This window comes from Bos grunniens, chromosome 10, assembly GCF_055505025.1.
Source record: "Bos grunniens cultivar Pamir isolate PY7600 chromosome 10, Bosgru_T2T1.0, whole genome shotgun sequence".
In the NCBI taxonomy this organism is placed as follows: Eukaryota; Metazoa; Chordata; class Mammalia; order Artiodactyla; family Bovidae; genus Bos; species Bos grunniens.
In genome coordinates, this window is record NC_141174.1 from 58,775,947 (window position 1) to 58,794,564 (window position 18,618).

The 18,618-nt window shown below is 42.6% G+C and overlaps 1 protein-coding gene across 4 annotated transcripts in view; it reads right to left on the reverse strand.

The window, feature by feature from the left end:
* GNG2 (G protein subunit gamma 2) overlaps positions 1-18,618 on the reverse strand; it is a 192,726-nt gene that overhangs the window by 152,079 nt on the left and 22,029 nt on the right. Inside the window, exon 1 of one of the 4 annotated variants that reach the window (XM_086321517.1) lies at positions 5,487-5,844. The exons of the other annotated variants lie outside the window; for them this stretch is intronic. Within the exon in view, the coding sequence (XP_086177643.1) occupies positions 5,487-5,539 (53 nt within the window). The 5' untranslated portion in view covers positions 5,540-5,844. Of the gene's footprint in view, positions 1-5,486; positions 5,845-18,618 lie in introns of those variants that run through there. 4 annotated transcript variants of the gene reach the window in all.

Below are 18,618 nucleotides of genomic sequence, written 5' to 3' on the forward strand. Positions count from 1 at the left end.
TGAAAGTCTCTCAGTCATGTCAGACTCTTTGAGACCCCATGGACTATACATGGAATTCTCCAGGCTAGAATACTGGAGTGGGTAGCCGTTCCCTTCTCCAGGGCTCTTACCAACCCAGGGATGGAACCCAGGTCTCCCTCACTGAAGGCAGATTCTTTACCAGCCAAGACACAAAATGTCAGGAAAAGAAAGACAAATACTGTATGATCTCATTTATATGTGAACAATTAAGAAAAAAGCCTCGGACACAACATATTTGTGGTTACCAGAAGTGGAGAGAGGGGCATAAATTGGATGAAGGTGGTCAAAAGGGACAAACTCCCGTAATAAATAAATACTGGGGGTGTAATGTGCAACATGCTGATTAGTTCACATCAAATCAGGATCTCCTGCATAGCAGGCAGATTCTTTACCATCTGAGCCACAAGGGAAGCCCTAGTTAACATCACTGTATGGTATATTTGAAAGCTACTAAGAGAGTTGATCCTAAAAGTTCTCATCACAAGGAAAAAAAATTTTTTTAACTGTATGAGATGATGGGTATTATCTAATCTTATGGTGGTGATCATTTTACAATATATACGCATGTCAAATCACTGTGCTGTACAACTTAGATAATGCTGTATGTCAATTATATCTCAACAAAACTTTGAAGAAAAAACTTTTTGGATGTTACACTGTGATTTCTTATGTATGTAACACTCTGTTGGCACTGACCACGAGGTAATTTGATTATATATAAAGTCTTCTCCAGATTTTGTTAAATCTGGGTTCAGGTTAATATTTGAAGTCCTTCTCCCTACAGGCCATGAGATGAGAAGGAAAAAGCACCAGGTAATATCTGATTGCTAGAAGGAAATTAGTTTCTCCCTTCCTTTTCTTAGGATTATTTGTTTATGCAACCTATTACTCTTTTGTCACCCTTTTTACTATAATACTTCTCCCTGTGGATTGTGGTTTCTGATACCACAAAAAAAAAAATCTAGGTTTTATGGATCAAGGCTGTCCTTGCTGTCCTTTTCATCAATATTCATCCACTCAGAAAATACTCATTGGCTTAAATATATATTAGAGATTCTTCTAAACAGGTATCCTTACCCTGTCCTCATGGAGATTACATTATATTGGGAAACACCTGAAATAAACAAACAAGTAAATACAGTATGTTGGATGATGATTAGGTGCTAGAGGGAAATTTTTTAAAGCCAAGAGGGATGAGAAGTGCCAGCAAAGAGGATGAGGAAGTAAGTTGAGATATTAAGTACAGTGGTCTGTGGGAATGTTACATTAAGCTGTTGGAGTAAAACAATTTTTGGAATTGAGGAACTAGCAAAGCAGAGGAAGAGCATTCTAGGCAGAGGAAACAGGAAGTGTAAAGGCTTTGAGGCTAGAACATGCTTGGTACATTTGAGGACTAGCAAGGAGGCCATTGTGTGACATGAACAAAGGGGAGAACAGTAAGACATGGGTCAGAGGAGAATGGGGGATGATAAACAGGTGGTGTTATGGAGCCTTGTCCATTATAATTTTTAGTTTTTGGTTTCTATGAAATAGATACTTTGGGGAGTTTTTAAGAGGGAGTTTTGCCATCTAATGTTTGAGAAGAATCACCACTGTATTGAAATTAGACTGGATGAGGGGCAAAAAATGAAAGCAGGGAGACCAATTAAGAAGCTATTGCAATAATTTAGGTTCAAAAACATTGTCACCTTGGACAATAGCAGAAATAGCTGGAGTGATGAGAAGTGGTTAGCTTCTAGATATATACTGAAGTTTGCTGATCAATTAGATGCAGGGTCTGAGAGTGAGAAGACATATAGATGACCCTGTGATTTCTTTCTTGAGTAACTGGAAGGATAGAGTTACTACCCTTCTGAGCTGTGAGAACTACAGCAGGAACCACTAGAAGGTCAAAAAAGTTGCATTATGAACATGTTAAATATGAGACACCTATTATCTATCAAGTGGAGATTCCCCAACAGGCAGTTAGCATATGAGAGTGAAATACAGGTGAGCAGTCCTTGCTGGGAATATAAAGTTAGGAATCATCAAGGCAACGTATTTGTATTTGAAGCCATAAGAAAAGATGAGCTCATTCAGGGAGTAAGTATAGATAGAGAAGAGGTCCAACTCTGAGCATCTCACTATTTAGCACACTCTTCAGCAATACGTGAGCCGTGAAATTCCAGATGTTCAAGCTGGTTTTAGAAAAGGTAGAGGAACCAGAGATCAAATTGCCAACATCTGCTGGATCATCGAAAAGCAAGAGAGTTCCAGAAAAACATCTATTTCTGCTTTATTGACTATGCCAAAGCCTTTGACTGTGTGGATCACAATAATCTGGAAAATTCTGAAAGAGATGGGAATACCAGACCACCTGACCTGCCTCTTGAGAAACCCATATGCAGGTCAGGAAGCAACAGTTAGAACTAGACATGGAACAACAGACTGGTTCCAAATAGGAAAAGGAATATGTCAAGACTGTATATTGTCACCCTGGTTATTTAACTTATATGCAGAGTACATCATGAGAAACACTGGGCTGGAAGAAGCACAAGCTGGAATCAAGATTGCTGGGAGAAATATCAATAACCTCAGATATGCAGATGATACCACCCTTATGGCAGAAAGTGAAGAGGAACTAAAAAGCCTCTTGATGAAAGTGAAAGAGGAGAGTGAAAAAGTTGGCTTAAAACTCAACATTCAGAAAACGAAGATGATGGCATCTGGTCCCATCACTTCATGGGAAATAGATGGAGAAACAGTGGAAACAGTGTCAGACTTTATTTTGGGGGGCTCCAAAATCACTACAGATGGTGACTGCAGCCATGAAATTAAAAGACACTTACTCCTTGGAAGGAAAGTTATGACCAACCTAGATAGCATATTGAAAAGCAGAGACATTACTTTGCCAACAAAGGTCCGTCTAGTCAAGGCTATGGTTTTTCCAGTGGTCATGTATGGATGTGAGAGTTGGACTGTGAAGAAAGCTGAGCGCCGAAGAATTGATGCTTTTGAACTGTGGTGTTGGAGAAAACTCTTGAGAGTCCCTTGGACTGCAAGGAGATCCAACCAGTCCATTCTAAAGGAGATCAGTCCTGGGTGTTCTTTGGAAGGAATGATGCTAAAGCTTAAACTCCAGTACTTTGGCCACCTCGTGCTAAGATTTGACTCATTGGAAAAGACTCTGATGCTGGGAGGGATTGGGGGCAGGAGGAAGAGGGGACAACAGAGGATGAGATGGCTGGATGGCATCACTGACTCGATGGACGTGAGTTTGAGTGAACTCTGGGAGTTGGTGATGGACAGGGAGGCCTGGCGTGCTGCGATTCACGGGGTCGCAAAGAGTTGGACACGACTGAGCAACTGAACTGAACTGAAGATGAAAAAGAGGGAGCAAAGACTGAGGAGGACTGACTCATGACAGAGGAGGGAAATCAGGAAAGTGTAAAATCCTGGAAATCAGAAGAAAATGCTTCAAGAAGAAGGGAGTGATCACTTTGGAACTACCTATCCATCCAACAAGATGAACATTGGGAAGTGACCACTGAATTTTGTAGTGGATGGCTAGTGGTTCTGATGAGAGCAGAGTTGTTGAAATAGTGGAGGGGAATATCCCGATAGGAGTGGATTTAAGGCAGAATGCAAGGAGAGATTGGAGATGTGAAGATAGACAACTCTTTCCAGGGATCTTACTATAAAAGGGAGGAGAGGAATGAGTCAGTGGCTAGAAGGTGAAGTGGGATCAAGGTGGGGGTTGTTTTTAAGATGGTAGGAAACAGGAGTCACGCAAACATGAGTCTGCAGTATGTGATGAACTGGGTTTAACTAGGATGGCGGTTACCCATTTGAATACACTGAAGTAAGAGAGGTAAGGAGGATGAGAATGTGAAGGAGTGATAATAATGATGAGCTATGGAATCTGAGCTAGATAAGAACAGGGAGGGTTGGAGGGTTAGAGAAAAATTGTAGGATCAACAGCTTGTAGGTATATTGGAGAGCTGCTGGAATTAAATCATTCTTGGATGGGGGGAGATATGCTGAAAGGTCAGTAGAGGATGATCAAGTCAGAAAGGAGAAAGGGTCATTGTTGATAGTAATGACCATCCCAGGAAATACCCGTGGGGGTGGACAGCGGAAGCAGGAGAGACCAAGGCCACTGCAGGGCTGACAGGCTGGGTGGGCAGGACACAGCTCTACAGCCAGTATGTACCTTGCTGCTTTACTGAAGTATTCAGAGCTGGTGTCTATTCTGACTCATCAGTTAGTGCCTTTGCCCTATGAGTTGTTAAATATTTTGAGGATGAGTCCTGAGTCCAAGAATTGAAAACCTCACCACTGTGAATGTGATATTTGCAAGCATTGGACTGGGATATTTGGAGAGCACAATGGTGGGCTACAAGTCATCAGGAAGGGAGGATCTGTAATGACTGCCTGCTGAGGGTAGAAGGAGAAGGCTGAACCTCCAAACTGTCCCTTGCCTGAGCCCCCGAGGATACTCCTAAAGGGTGGGTGCAGCACTACAGGGTGAGAAAAAACCAAGGCAAAAGATTTCTCGAGGAAGACAAAAGGCCCTCAAACCGAGTACAATCCAGAACAAATTAAGCCAGCTTCACAATTTTGCCTTGGACCAGCCCAACCAATTGAACCCGGTCTGTAAACGAAGCTGCATCTTGTGGCTCTTAGGATGCCTGATTCATACCTGGCTATAATTCATTCCAGAAGCCCCAGTGTGGCTGTGAGTCAGACAGAAATCATCAGCCAAACTACTTAGTCCAGCAAAAAGGATCTGTTTTCCTCTGCTTTTGTTAATGTTTCCTTGATTGATTCCTTCCTCCTTTTCTCCTCCAGCCTCACTTATCAGTCAGAGCCAGGATAAGTACTATCTGAGAGATTTCAAGGTTCTCCTGGTCCTGCTTTCCTTTATGATAACAACTGGGCCCTGGAACCAAGATCTAGAGCTTGCAGGGGTAAAGAGGGGGGAGAGGGGTAGCTGTGCAGGTGAAAGAGCTCATGGAAGACCAGGCCCCCCGACTCCCCATCCATCTTGAGGCAGATTCCCAAGACATGCGGCCTCTCCACCTCACACAAAGCAGCCTTGCTGGAGACTGTGGCTTTCACCACACGGTGACTCAGCTCTCTGAAGGATGGGAAAAGACTGTCTGGGACGGTCAACCACACAGGCACCAAATAACTCATGTTGGAGGAGACCAGTCATTTCTCCCAAGGCCTTTTATACCACTGACCCATAGCCACTGGCCCAAAGGCAAGTAGTACCTGCCTCCTCCCCATTCTTCCATACCCAAACATCAAGCCTGTGTCATTCTCTATCTTCCGCAGCTTTATGCTTCCTTCTGTTCCTCCACAGTCAGTCCCTCTCTCCAAACCCTTCACCCATTTCCAGCATGCCCTCTGGAGCCACCATTTCAGACAATGAGTGTTTCAATATTTTCTTCTCTATAGTTTTCTTATCAACTGAAGCCTACCTTCTCCCAAAGGTGTGTGTTTTCTGACTTCCATCTCTGGTGGAGGCTGCCATTTCTCCCACACGCCCCGAGACAGGAGGCAGGGGTTGGGGCCAGGATTCACCCGACTCCCTGGTGCTGCACAAACTGCATCAAAGCTTATGCCACTTGAGGTTACCATTTTCTATCTCCTACAATCACTGAAGACCTAGATGTGTGTTGTAGTCATCTTCTCACCATGCCAAATCCTGACCTAATCCTGAGACGTTTAAACCTATCCGTGGATGACCATCCAATACACTAGTGGTTAGTTCCTTGACATTTTCAAGTCTCAAAGCTGAGCTAGTTATGGTCTGAAAATCTTTAGCAACAAAGGATACCAGACCTTCAAGTTCTCTCACTACATCTGCTCTTCAAGAGATGGCCAAGCCTAAGATTCCTTTCTTTCATCCTAATTCAGTGCTAGTTAAGCTTTAACAAGCATCAGAATCACCTGGAAGACTTGTGCAGCCACAGATTGCTGAACTCCAATCCCAGAATTTCTGATTCAATGGGTAGGGGGTAGGGCTCAGGAATTTGCATCTCTAATAAGTACCAGGGAGATGTTGACACTGCTGATGTGTGGTCCACACTTTAAGAACCAGTGTCTTAATGTATTGGGACACATTGGGAACCAGTGATTCCCAAATTATCTTCATGTTAGAATTACCTTGGGGGAGCCTCAGAAAGTATGGATGTCTGTGCTTGCATCCCATGCCCCAGGACTGTAGTTTAATTCACCTGAAATGTGGCTTGGGCATTGGAGTTTTAGAGATCCTCAGGTGGGGCTTCCCAGGTGGCACTAGGGGTAGAGAATCTGTCTACCAATGTAGGAGACGTAAGAGGACATGAATTCAATCCCTGGGTTGGGAAGATCCTCTGGAGGGGCGCATGGCAACCCACTCCAGTATCTTGCTTGGAGAATCCCATGGACAGAGGTGCCTAGCAGGCTACAGTCCATGGGATCACAAAGAGTTAGACACAACTGAAGTGACTTTGCACGCAAGCACGCACAGGTAATGCTATGTACAGATAATAGCATCTGGAAATCACTGGTATCAACATCTTCTAGCCTCCCTACCCCTCCTACTCAATCTGGAAGATACAGTTAATCATCCAAACTATACCTCCCATCTTCTGTATCCTTGCGTCAGCGTTCTTCCCCAGGGACCCTCAAACCTGGGTCAGTTCATTTCCCCACTGCTCCTAAATACCAGATATCAAATGTGGCTGGAGAAAACTACATAGCCCCCTCATTTTCTGGCTCATCCTAGCTGTCCTCATTAACTGATCTTTTAACTTAACCTTGGTTCTCTCTAGACATGGAGACTAGAGATAATCACTAGTAATCCCCAAACTTCACATTCCAATTTCCCTACGTAAACTCCAGATGACCTCACCTCCAACTTCATCAAGTAAAATTGCTTCCATCAGGCATGCTCTCTTTCCATTGTATACTCCATTCCACCCAAATAACACAGTTATCTGTGGCCACTTGCTTTTTATCCTTTCAGCTTAGATGACGTATTCCCACTCCAATTCAAGGTCAATGTCTCTACACTCCCACACAAATGGCCACACTTCGCTAGCATTTACCTTGATAGCAAGGTGCTCTTTCCATATATCTTCAACCATCCCTTCTCTGCTAGCTCTGGACCCCCTGCTTCAACTCTTACCCTCTCCAGGCTCTGACTGTCCCTCTTTTCTTTTTTCTCTCTCATACTTAACCCCAGGTTCCAATTATCAGCTCTTGCTGTTCACTGATGGCTGATTCAGGGCAAGGAGTAAATTCTTCCAAAAGTCTTCAGTAAAGGTTTTTGGATTTGGTATTTAGAATTCTTTATTTTTTTTTTCTTGTTTTTCCACGTGAAAAGGAGACTCTGATTGCACTGTCAACACCACACTTTTCTTTATTTCTAGAAATTGACTTCTTTGCTCAGTATGCTAGACACTAATGAGAAAGCTGTCTCAGAAGCATATAGCATTATATTAATGATACTCTTGCTTCCAGCATGTATTTAATATTCGACAAAAGGCAGGCAAATAGCTTCTGTCAGCGCAAGGAAAAAACAACAAATCCATCAACCATTAGGGAAACCAATTGTCTAGGGATTGAGGATCTCCTACACACATGGTGACAACCCCAGCCGAGGCAGGGGGGAAAATGAAGGAAAATGAAAAAATACACACACCGGAAGCACAGTACAGGAAGGAAATCGACAAAGCAATAGAAGAGGGTCTGTGTGTTTTGTTTGCTTGACTATTAAATCAAGCTGGGTTTAGGAAGTGTCCTTGCATTGGTACTGTGGCCCAGGTGGCAGATTGGGGCTCCAGAGCTGAGTGATAAACAGTGGTTATCTTTCACTGTGGATTTGAAAAGCCTTAACACTAATTTATAAAGAGTACTATTGTTGCTTCTATTCAAAATAAAAAGTAGGTCAGGAGGAAAAAACAGAGAAATCTTTGGTACTAATTTTCCTCTTAACATACATTTAAAATAAGATTAAACATTATATTTACATAAAATCACATATTTTACATATAATGTTAATTATATTTATATAAAATTTATTGTAATATAAAAACAGTTGACATCAAAAGCATGATACTTAACAGAAAAAAATTGCTAAATTAGACCTTATCAAGGATCCCCTGGAGAAGGGAATGGCAACCCACTCCAGTATTCTTGCCTGGATAATCCCATAAACACAGGAGCCTAGTGGACTAAAATCTATGGGATCACAAAGGGTCAGACACGACTGAGTGACTAACACTTAAAATTATAAACTTCTGGGACCTCCCTGGTGGTCCAGTATTTAAGACTTTGCCTGTCAATGTAGATTTGATCCCTGGACAGAGAGCTAAGAACTCATGTGCCTCATGGCCAAAACACCAGAACAACAGAAGCAATATTTTGGCAAACTCAACAAAAGCTTTAGAAATGGTCCACATCAAAAAAAGATTAAAAAAACTTTTGTGCTGCAAAGACACCATTTAGAAAATGAAAAAATAAGCCAAAGACTGGGAGAAAATATTTACAAATCATATATCTGTAAAGAACTTGTATCCAGAAAAAGTAAAGAACTCTTAAAATTCAATGACAATAAATAAATAAATCCAGTTTCTTCAATGGGCAAAAGATTTGAATAGACATTTTATCAAAGAAGATGTATGAATGGAAATCAGAATATGAAAATATGCTCAATATCATTGTTCACAAGGGTAACACAAATTTAAACCACAATGAGATACAATTACACACCCATTAGAATGACTAGAATAAAAAAGACGATACCATGTGTTGGTATGGATTTGGAAAAATGGAAACTTTCACGCGTTGGTGGTTGGAATGTAAAATGATATGGCCATTTTGGAAAGCAATTTGGCAGTTCCTTAAAAAGTTAAACATAAACTTGCCATATGATCTAGCAATCTACTCCTAGGAATCTTCACAAGAGAAATGAAAGCATATGTCCACAAAAAGATACAGATATCAATGTTCAGAGGAGCATCATTCATAATCGCCCAAACTGGAAAATTAAAATGTCCATCAACTGGTAACTATGGTAAATATTTATGAACAAGCTATGGTAAATCCACACAATGGAATAATATTCAACAATAAAAAGAACTACTGATTCATGCTACAACATGGATGAACCTCAAAAACATGGTCCTAAGTGTCAGAGGGCAGACACAGAAGACTATATTGTACGTCTGATTTCATTTGTATGACGTGTTTAGAAAAGGCAAATTTGTAGAAGGAGAAACAGATCAGTGGTTGCCTAGGGCTAGAGTTGGGAGTTGTGATACCAGTAAATGGGCATGAGGAAAATTTTTGAGGTGATAGCAGTGCTCTAAAACTAGATTATTTTAATTATACCCTGATAAAGCTGTCTTTCAAAACACTTAACAATTCCTAATTCTTTAAATTACCAGTAAACCAAATTTTTATTTTTAATTCCTAGAAATAAAACATGAATAGAGACTTTCAAAGATGGCATAAGAAATAATCACCCCTTCCCCCAAACCCTGATTGTCATGGACTACGCACAGAGAAAAGGCTTCCAGGAGCTGTGTTTGGCCAACCTGATATGAGGAACTGGTGTCTACACCCAGATTGGAAAGTGTGCATTCCTCTGTTCCACTTACAAAGGACAGGAGACCCAGTGGCCCAGACAATCCACAAACTGGATCATCATTCTTGAATAATAAGGTAGCTAACTCATTTTTTTGCCAGACACCAGTTATTTTTACCATCATATATTAATTATTGTTGAAGCCTGTCTTGTTCATCCTTAAAGGCCATCAAACAACATGCACTATTAATAGATGTACCACTGGGTATTGGGTTGGCTGAGAAGTTCAAGTTCTTCCATAAGATGTTATGGAAAAACTCTTACCGATCTTCTCAGCCAACCCAGCATTTTCTTGTCTGGGGCTGTGCTGAAAGGTGTAAGTGAAGCCCAGGCTTCTACATCCCCTGGGCATCCTTCATGCACGAGGCACTTAGGCTGGAGAGCCAACCACCAAGGCTGGAGAGCCAACCACCAAGAGCAGGCAGCCTCCACACTCAGAGAATTTGGAACCTGGCTGGGAAAGAGGGCTCAGAAAGAGTGAATAGTAAATGATAACAGGCATTGTAAAATCAGGTTGAAAACCTCAAAATGTAAGACAAGGGAGTTGCATCCCTTCCTTGTTCCAACTTGAACATTTGACCACCTTTTTTTTTTTTTTTTTTTCTGATCACTTTTTTAGAGAAAAGTCTGGGTAGTTGGTATATAGGCTGTGGTTGAGTAGCTTAAGGATTTGCTATGGTTCTGTGACAACTACTTATTTAGTGATGGTTTGGGGTCTGTTTTATAAGTTGCATGAATGACAAAATTACTGCATTTCCAAGTCAAGATCTCATCAGTAAAGCTGAGCCAAATGTGTGTGTGTGTGTGTGTGTGTGTGTGTGTGCAGCTGCAAAATTTTCTCTTTCTTTTTTTTGCTGATACACTTAGTTCTGCAAAATGACAATGCTGATATTATGAGAAGTAATGTCTTTCTGTTATGATGGCTAAAAAGGGCACAAGGCAAATTTTCCAGTACTGCTCATGGGCACATTAGCTTAGCTAATGCTACTAAATCAAGCAGAGGCCCTTGGTGCTCCGTGCTGTGCTTGAGTTTCTAAATAAAACCCAGATCTACAAAGTGAAGGCAGGCCACCATCGTGCATACTGACCCTCTTGATCCACACTGTGGTGGAGGGCATGGCCTCATGAGTGATTCCTTTCCTATTGGACAGTCACCATGACTTTTGAATAAATATATGAATTGAACACATTAATGATGGTAGTGTAGGTTTTTGCAGACCAATTTGTATTCAGCTTATATGGGTTCCTATGGTCTTTAAAATAATTAGCAACTTGTGGAGATATGAGTCATTGTTTAACACAAGGTCGGGATTGAATATGAAGTGATATGAGGTTTGAATATGAAGTGATACAAATTTAAAATAATATCTTCACCATCTGTTCTCTCTTCTTTGTATCATATTGTATTTATAGACCTAATGACTCAGATGGTAAAGAATCTGCCTGCAAAGCAGGAGATCCGGGTTCTATCCCTGGGTTGGGAAGATCCCCTGGAGAAGGAAATGGCAATCCACTCCAGTATTTTTGCCTGGAGAATTCCATGGACAGAGAAGTCTGGTAGGCTACAGCCCAAGGGGTCGCAAAGAGACGGACACAACTGAGCGACTAACCCACAAAAATGGAAGCGGCAGCATGATATCTAGGCATTACTAAGCCAATCATTCGTCCATGTGAATGTTCCTGGGGTTAAGGGCTCCATAACCATATTCCTGCTTTTTCTCTTTGCTCATGAACCAGCCTAAAAGATACTCCCCTAAAAGGAGTTGTCTGTATTTCCAAGGCCTAGCTCATATTTGGCCCCACCCTGCCCCCACCTCCTGGAATGTCATACACTTAACTCATGTTCCAAATTACATTATGAGATTTATTTCATTAGAACCATCATCAGGAGTTCCTTTTAGCAATCTTGTTTTGAAATGCAATAAAATGTAAAATATTGTAATCTTATTAAAAATGATGCTTACCTGACTGTTTAACTCTGAGGAAAAAAAGACTAAGTTAGACCTTTATTTTATGTGACATGCCAAAACAAATTCAAGTGGATAAAAGCATGAGACATACCAGTCCATCAAAACATAAAAAGAGTAGAAGGAAAGATGACTAAATATGTGTCTGAATTAAGGATAGAAAAGTCCTTTCTAAAGTTGTAATCAATAGAAGAAATCATAGAGGAAAATAGTGAACTGACTACGTAAACAGCAAAATCCATATATAAGTAGAATTATTAAGTTAAAGAGTAAACAATAATATATATCTTCTTATATATAATGGCATATTATTCAGCCATAAAAAAGAAAAATCCTACCATTTGCAGCAGCACAGATGGATCTTGAGGGCATTATACTCAGTGAAATAAGTCAGACAGAAAAAGACAAATATTGTATAATCTCATCTATATGTAGAATCTGAACAAGTTATACTCATAGAAACAGAGTGGAATTGTGGTAGCAAGGGGCTGAGGAGAAGGGGAAGTGGTGAGATCTTGTTTGAAGGGTACAAACTTATGATTTGAAGATGAATAAATTCTAGAGATCTAATATACAGCAGGGTGACTTTAGTTAACAATACTGTACTTTACACTTGGAGTTGCTAAGAGCATTTTAAATATTCTCACCACACACATGAAAAGATAATTGTAAGGTAACAGAGGTATTAACTATTATCATGGTAGTCATTTCACAATACATACGAAATCAAATCATCAAGCTGTATACCTTAAATTTATACAATGTTACATGTCAGTTATATCTCAATAAAGCTGGAAAATATATTTAACCATATGAAAAATAAGTATTTGTAATAGAAAAGCAGGATTCAAAATTACAAGTGCAGTATTATTATGCTTGCTGCTGCTGCTGCTAAGTCGCTTCAGTCGTGACCGACTCTGTGTGACCCCACAGATAGCAGCCCACCACGCCCCGCCGTCCCTGGGATTCTCCAGGCGAGAACACTGGAGTGGGTTGCCATTTCCTCCTCCAATGCATGCAAGTGAAAAGTGAAAGTGAAGTCGCTCAGTCGTGTCCGACTCTTAGCGAGCCCATGGACTGCAACCTACCAGGCTCCTCCATCCATGGTATTTTCCAGGCAAGAGTACTGTAGTGGGTTGCCATTGGTAAAAATAAATCTTATCCCTAGAACTAAAGATAAAAAAACATACCCAAATGTGACTATAGTTCATGTTTGGGTGATGGGACTGTCGGTGGCTTTTTTCTCTCCTTTCCTATGTGATGTGTGTGTGCTCAGTTGCGTCTGACTCTTTGTGACTCCATGGACTGTAGTTCTGCCAGGCCTCTCTGTCCGTGGAATTTTCCAGACCAGAATATGGGAGTGGGTTGCCATTTCCTACTCCAGGGGATCTTCCTGACCCAGGGATTGAACCCACATCTCTTAAATCTCCTGCACTAGCAGCAGATTCTTTACCACTGAGCTACCTAGGAAGGCCTTTCTATGTGGACCGAAATGTAATAATGATCTTTTATAGTATAAAATTGTTGTCAGCCTTTTGTTGAATAATTCACACAACAAACTACTGTGTGCCAGGCCCTAAGAGGCTGGTTGGTGGAGATTTCAAAATTGTCATGAGACTCATCCTGGAGGAAATCCTAGTACAGGATAGGATAGTACAGGCGAGGAAGAAGGAAACCCATGATTAAAATATTTAATCACCCCCCCCCCCCCCCACACACACACATATATAATCACAGGACTTCCCTGGTAGCTCAGTGATGAAGAATCCACCTGCCAATGCAGAAGACATGGGTTTCATGTCCTGGTCCAGGAAGATCCCACATGCTTCAGAGCAACTGGGACCATGCCCCACAACTCTTGGGCCTGTGCTCTAGAGTCCCGGGAGCCACAACTACTGAGCCCATGTGATGCAACTACTGAAACCCCTGTGCCCGAGAGCCCGTGCTCAGCAACAAAGGTCATTGCAATGAGAAGCCTGCACACTGAAACTAGAGAGTAGCCCTTGCTCTCCACAACTAGAGAAAGCCTGTTCAGCAATGAAGACCCAGCACAGCCCAAAATAAATACATAAAATTATTAAAATAAAAATTTAAAAAATCTAATCACAAGTTACTCACAAGAAGAGGCTGGGGGCTATTGGTGCTATTAGGTCCCAGAGGCAGGGTAACTCACTCAGGCAGGCTCTGAGGGGAGGAGGCAGCAAGGGGTCTGTCACATGCATGCATGTTAGGTCTCTTCAATCATGTCTGACTCTTTGTGACCCTATGGACTGTAGCCCCACCATGCTACCCTGTCCATGGAATTCTCCAGGCAAGAATACTGGAGTGGGTTGCCATGCCCTCCTCCAGGGGATCTTCCTACCTGGGGATCAAACTCATGTCTGCCTGCATCTCCTGTATTGCAGGAGGATTCTTTACCCAGTGAGCCACCTGGGAAGCTCCTGTCACATGAGGGCCACCAAATAATGACACATGGTGATGGAAGGCTTGAAGGAGGGGTTAAGTATCCCACAGAGTCAGAAGGCAGCATCTTCATAAGGGTGACTGTTGCATGAGATGTATACCCAGAGGCTTCTAGGATGACTGGCAGGCTTCTAGCTTACCAGTGCTGGTGTCCTTTAGAAAGAGAGGGATCTCACTTGGAGCTTGTCCCCAGTCTTGGCCCTGTTGAGTTCAGGGCTGGGCTAGTGGAGATCTATGTGGAGTTTGGGAGAGAGAGCTGTGCTGGAGATAGAAGCAGAGGTTTTAATTGTAAGTTTGGATGAAGGACCCAGGCAGGATATGGAGAGTGAGAAATAAAGCAGAGTCCGGGACAGTGCTCAGAGGAAAACGAACATCTAATGAGGCACTTGTTAAGAACTGCTCAAGGAATGCAACCCAGGAGACGATGAGGTCTACAAGCCACGGGGGAGGGAGCTGCAGTCATGCTGAGTGAAAAGGGCCAGAGAATGAGAGCTGAAGGGCCACTTCAGGAACCAGAACTCCTTATCCAAACTGTGTATGAAGGGGAAGCAAGGCAGGAAGAGAAGCTGGAGAGACGGGGAAGAAGATGAAATCTGGGGAGAGCAAAGGGGCAGTGTGATGTGAAGGCACTGGGGGATTCTGGAGTGTGTTCCTAAAGGCAAGAGGAAGCGCCTGCACCAGAGGTTAGGGTAGCAGCCTCGAGGCAAGCAAGACATACCTCCCCAGGTTGCCCGGATTTAAGATGTTGCGGGAGACAGGCAATACTCAAGCGACTGCCTGAAGAATAACTACCCTTCCCTTAACCTTCTTCCAAACTTACCTCATGGTTACAGAATGTAATATGTCACCTGGATGGCTGCCAACAAGAGATGCCTGACCCTCTGAAACTTGAGCCACGAGCTCACCTAAGCTCAGATAGTGTCATCACCAAACAGGTCCTAGTCCCCTGTTACATTCAGTCACACCTCAACTGTTCTGCTGCCAGACCCATGAAATGTCATCTCTTCCCAGCCACCCTGGACCCCTGCCAGTTCAATACTGTCATCCTAGAGCCTCCAACTCATTTATTTATCTATCTTCCCAACAAAAAAAGCAGCGTCCCTTTAAAGGATAAGTAGACAAAGATCTGCTCACTTAGAGTGTGCAGACCATGATTTCTGGGCAAGGCCAGTAACAGCAGGACTGCCACACTGGGGGGCAGGGCGTGGGGGTGTGTGTGGATGGGGGGTGGGGGATGGTGGGCGGTGTTGGGGACCAGAGGCGGGGGTGGGGCAGCAGCCCTGATGAGCATTCTGGTGCTCCTTGATAGCTGTTTGCATCCTTCTCTTGACACTGACACTGTGTGTCTTGTTCCCCTGTGTGAATTGTAGTCCCTTGTAGGACAGTGGGGTTAAATCTACTTCTCTGTCAATCTCAGCACACGGTACTTTGTGCAGTCGGTCCCCTTTCCCCTTCTCCCTGCTCTGAATCCCAAGATGATGTATGGAACTTGAGAGGCCATCTTGAAGTCAAGAAGTGACAAACATGGGGGAGGGGAAGGTCAACAGCATCACCCAGTCTCTATCTATGACCTCACCAAGCTGCTGAATCAATGACAGCAGCCAGCTAACATGATCCTTTGCTTTATGAGAGAAAATTATTTTTTTCGCCTAAGTCCCTTGTAAGTTAGGTTTTCTGTTTCCAGCAAACAAATGTAATTTACCCAGCACCCATTCCCCCACCTTCTTACTCAGAGACTCCCAGCTTTGTTGAGCTCTCCATCCCCCCCCCCCATACAGCTAGGTGCCCCAGGTGATGCCGATTCCATCTCCAGTTCCAGGGGTGGTGTCCATGGGCCAAGTGCAATCCCATCTCCTGTGCTAGTGTTGCGTTAAGGAACCAATGAGACATGAAGGCTGAAATCTGTTAAGGCTTCTGGGGAAACATTCTGATGGTATAGTAGCAAGAAGACCTGTCCCTCTTCCTCCTTCTTGTGAAGACTGCTGTCTAGGTTTCATAACCGAACCGTTGTAATCGTCTTGCCACTCCCCTGAGGATGATGCCAACACATAAGGTGGTGGGTGAAAAGACAAAAACGGCCTGGATCCTTATACATGTTTTTGCCTCACTGAATCAACCAGCCTCGAAGGCTGCCTGCCCCTTGCACTTCCTGAGCTGCAGCAACGTCATTCTTTATTCTTCAAGGGAGTTTGAATTGGGGGTTTTGTCACTTATTCCTGGAAATATCTTTACAGATAATGAGGGTATTTTAAAAGTTTTGCTTGTGACTTTCTAACTTGAGCTTTTTATAAGAAAAGGTAGATAAAGCCTCAGCCTGTGTGTTTATTAATAGCATTTTCCAGTGTTGAGTACGATGCTATTTCCTCCCTCTAGAAAGTTTAGCTACAGAGAATGGTTTAGATCAAAATGTATCCTGAAGTGAATGTTAATTTTATCGTGGTCAACTTGACCCAGCCAGAAGAATGCTCAGATTTATTAAACTTGTGTCTCTACGGAAGGTAGAGAAATTGAGCCAATAATAATAGATTATCTTCTCACTGATGGGGCTTTAGGGGGTCAGTGAGCAAGTGAGAAATAACATGCTCACTTCTGCAGAGACTTGAGGAAGAGAGATCAATGATCTCTTCCTCATAGGAGTTGGGGCTGCTGCAGCTGGTATTCCCTGATCCCCAACCCTCTCCAGTTCCCTCTGGGACGGTAAAGATGGGGACCCTGCAAATTATCTGTGGTTGGTACAATTAATACTAATCAATTAGTGCTGATAGTTAATACTGGGTCTCAGAGTCATTTCATCCCTAGGGGAGGAATGCTTTGAAACTTGCTGGGTTCATACACCTGGCGCAGTGCCTGACACACAAAAGGCACTCAAAACCCGGTGTTTAATGGGTGAACGAGGGATGCCAGGTAAGTGGTACCATTTCTATATCCTCCTCTCCTCCACCATTAATCCAATAAATTGTTTTCTCTTTGTTTAAATATGTACATTGCTACATATAGCTGAACTATGCAGGTGGTTTAGGGTGACTTGGAGTAGCCTGTCTGGGCTCACTGAATTATTTCAGAAAGATTCGCAGTATAATGTCTTAGTCTTCTGAACCAAAAGCTGAGGATATTTTTAGAAGCTATGGGCTAGAGGAAGACCCTTCACAAAATATTGCAACCCAGAATTTAAAGATGCATTGCTGGCTCTGGTTTCTAATTCCGTCATGCTCTTCTGGGAAGACCTCTGTGTAAGACTCTCACTTTTGCCCCGGAAGGAACTGGAAATGTTTCAGGTACATAGCCACGTCTCTCCCACTTGTGCTGAGATAATCTGGAGGGTGTGTTCCCAGATAAAGATATCAAATGCCCACCTTGCTTTGAGGCTCTCCGCAAGACGTATCTCCTTAAATGGCTAAAATCTTTCAATTATTCTAATTTCACACTTGCTTAATCAGCAGTATTTCCAGACATATATTTCCCACTTTCAACTCTGAACATAGTCACGGGGGCTTGATTATTTTCTTTTTTCAGACATGTGCCCTTCTGTGGATGCCCAGGATCTGTCACAGTGAAGCACAATACCCTAATACATGTTTGCGAAATTAATGAACAAACTGCATGGATAACTAGAGTAGGAGGACACAGGAGTTTACCTCATATGTAAGGCAACGCATCTGACAGAGATTATAACTTACAAATTTGATAAGAAACAGTGCAAAGGAAGGGAGGATCTGAAAGCAGGAAGTAGAAGGGTGTTCAGTCTTAAATATATCATCATAAATATAAATGTTACTATTTGCTGTTTATCCTATACACATAGGAGCTGCTGGCATGGTATTAGATGCTACATACATGACATTTCATTCTTATAATGACCTTGTATAGTAGACACTATTGTTGTGATTCTAAAGATGAGATACTCAGGACCCAGACTAATCTTCCTGTAGTTACACAGCTATAAGTAGTCTACCATATGCTTGACCACTTTATAACCTGGTCAGGGTGACCAGGGTCACCTCTTAGGGTAATTCTAAGAACCTCATCAGATCTGAAAGAGGAAAGAGGAGTAGAGGGAACATGGAATGAGATAAACACTGAAAATATTTCAAAGCTGCTAAAGTCTCTTTGACATGCTCAGTCACTTCAGTCATGTCTGACTCTGTGACCCCATGGACTGTAGCCTGACAGGCTCCTCTGTCCATGGGATTTTCCTAACAAGAATACTAAAGTGGGTTGCCACACCCTCCTGCAGGGGATTGTCCCGACCCAGGGATTGAACCTGTGTCTCCTGCATTGCAGGCAGATTCTTTACCACTGAGCCACTGGAGAAGCTTTGGGTACTATTAAAATCCAGGCAGGCATGGGCTTGGCTAATATTTTGTCTGCTTTCCAATGAGATGTTTTCAACTCTTTCCCTATTAAAAATGCCTCCAATGCTTTGATCTAAGCCAACAGAAATGATAGATTAATGTATGACGAAGAAGGATGCGAGGTAAATGATTACTCTGTCCTGCAGTGTTGTCGCAATGAGACAAGCTGGGACCTGGCGCTCTGCTGCAGTGC